The 2,873-nt window shown below is 36.7% G+C and overlaps 1 protein-coding gene across 1 annotated transcript; it reads right to left on the reverse strand.

The window, feature by feature from the left end:
* Positions 1,051-1,994, reverse strand: LOC109240257 (peroxisomal membrane protein 11B). Its single transcript, XM_019406911.1, has one exon. It carries the CDS (start codon positions 1,877-1,879, stop codon positions 1,202-1,204), a length of 678 nt encoding a protein of 225 aa, XP_019262456.1. The 5' UTR covers positions 1,880-1,994; the 3' UTR covers positions 1,051-1,201.

The following is a 2,873-nucleotide window of genomic DNA, read 5'->3' on the forward strand; positions in this document are numbered from 1 at the left end:
AAAAATACAAGGAAATAATTCAAGCCACAAAATAACAAATCTTCCCCTTGGCTTGAATTCTCTTCATCAACAGGAATAACGTCTCTCTACCTTGCCCTCAGCTCAAAAAATAAAATTATTGCGGAATATCGTGGGTTAACTAGCACACATTCACACACAAAGCAAATAGAGAAGAAAAATCAACACAAGGATTTAACGAGGTTTGGCTAAGCCTAATCCTCGGGGAAAAAGCAGAGAGAGTTTCACTATGAATGAGAAGAAAAGCACAGTACAATCTCTAGAATCCCCAACTACAAACCCTATATATAGATCCCAAAAGGTCCCAAACCTATAAGAGAAAGGTTTCCCAATTTGACAAAGACAATAGCTTTTCCTTTCCCAAATTCTATTAGGACAATGAGTTTTCCTAAACCTATAGGGATTATGGGTTTCCTAAAAATACAAGGAAATAATTCAAGCTACAAATAATATAAATTATGTGGTCCCTGCCGTGCCTAAATAATAGGAAATAAAGGAATCATTTCCTAAGGGTTTTAACCCTTAAAACTTGTGCTATAAATACATAGGGTTTTCCACCTAGAGGGAGTAGAGATGGTGGCCGAAATTTTCAGCCATTTTTCCTAGAAAATTTTGCCTACACGAAATTACTATTTTTGGATATTATTTGGGTAACACAGTAGAAGACCGTAGAACGTTCGGGAATCGTGATCGTGCTGATGATGGTGATTTCATTGAATTGCTGTGGAATTAGAAGCTCACGTGATAGAGGAGCTGTGTTCACGCTTCAAGAGGTAACCGGTGAAATCCCATTTATACTAGTTGTCTAGATTACATGTGATTTTGATATTGGGATTGCTCCCACCGCATATAATAATCCATCAAATTTAACTGTATAATAGACAATATAATGATCTTTTACGTTATGATTAACTTAACACGTTATTTACTTTATTTTTCAGGTTACTTACTCGTGCTTGACTTAGACAACTTTTTAAAAGTGATTTTTGACAGCAATGTATATATAGTAACTTAAACCTGAACTTTGCAGAATTCATGCAACAAAATCCAATTTTGGACAGAAAGAGAAAAGAAAAGCCTATTCAACTCTTACATGAATAGTAAATCGCAACGATTCAGCTCGCGCTGATCATATATAACTGAAGTTTGTTACATTCATATTCTTTGAAATTCGCCATCAAACTCACGAGGGCCAGTTTCTATACCAACCAGCCCATGCAGAAACTAAGCCACTAATGCCTAAAGTAACAGTATGGTTGCAGAATGGATTCGGTTCAATTTCAGCCAAGGCAATTATAAGGTCAGCTATATTAGCTGCCACAGCCATCAATCTCATAATTCTATCCATTCTAATTTTCTTGATTTCCCCTTCTGTTTCCTTAGACTCCTCCTCTTCAGTCAAAAGCTTCCTTTCTGCTTTTAGGCCCCTTGTAATGAGAATAAAATCCGAGATAATGAAAAACACGTATCCAACAGACTCACCAAATGCAGAAATGAAGCTCATCTTTTTTGCATACTTAGAATCCATTACTCCGATTCGCGACAGCCAGAGAAAATGGTCAAAGAAGAAATAGACCATCTCTCCTGAATTGGCAAGAACTGCTAGCAACCTGAAACCTGGGGACGTGCCGGGGCTCCTTCGTAGGGCATTGAATCCGGTGAGGAATCGACCACTTCGGAAAGCTTTTCGACTGAGGCCAGACGCAACTTCCCATTGCTTAGCTCTAGTGGCAAATTCAGGGTACGTTTTCTCGACGTGCCAATTTACAAGCTTGGATACGTACTGGAATGTCTTGACAAGTTTGTCAATTCCATCTCTCTTTGCCAAGAAAATTACTAGCTTGTCAACTGTGTCATTCATTGCTAGCTAGAGGTAAGAGGAGCTGAAGTTCTTGTTTTTGGTTGCTTTGCTTGGACAGAGAGTTGAGTGGGCTATCTTCTTTGATACAAGAGAGTTGCTATTATTGTTAGCATTAGAGCATTAAAGGATGGCCACAAATTGGGGTTCTTGGATAAATCCAGGAATTTTTGTTTGGATATCATTGTTTTGCGTTCTAGTGTTACTTCCTTGCAAACCATAATTTTTATTTTTATTTTTATATCCTTTTGCGTTATAATAAAAAAGAAAATTTGATTTTCAATCAATGGCCTAAAAGACTACAAGCGGGACTCTCACTACCACCAATGGGTTCTTTTTTGGTCTCATCTAAGGGGTTATGAGTGTTCGATTAGCAATTTTGGACCAATTATTATAGTATTTTGTTGTATCCCATTTTGTCTTCACCTTCAATTAGTTCCACCTTTATATGGACTTAACCATTGGAATTTCACTTTAATTCTACATTATAGCTTTGATTATGTCATTAATTGTATAGGAGACAACACAACACAATCTATCAAGGGTGTGCTAATTTCCTTCCACCTCTTCATTTACTGTACCTTCTTGAGAATCTTGACCGCGGAAAACAATTCCTTCATTATATCCCCGTGACACCTTCCTATAAAATAGTAACATATTATTATATAGAGAAACAAAGTTAATATTTAACGCAAATAAATTAGTACATGTCAAAGGAGCATAGAACCCTTCTATGGAATTGATGTTTTAAAGTGAGATAGAATTGAAGTACTAAAAAAGTTAAGCAATAAGAATTATCATCAGATCTGAAAAGGGCTTAAACTACCCCTATCGTATGGTAAATGATTTATATACACCCTCGTCCATCTATTCCTCTGATCTATTCGTTTGAAAATGTATGGGACATTAATTCTATTATCAAAATTACCTTCACGACTAACGGCAACACATGTGGGTCTCTCATTAAATGATGTGGTAACCTTTCATTTGGCCACGT

Source organism: Nicotiana attenuata, chromosome 1 (genome assembly GCF_001879085.1).
Source record: "Nicotiana attenuata strain UT chromosome 1, NIATTr2, whole genome shotgun sequence".
Lineage (NCBI taxonomy): Eukaryota > Viridiplantae > Streptophyta > Magnoliopsida > Solanales > Solanaceae > Nicotiana > Nicotiana attenuata.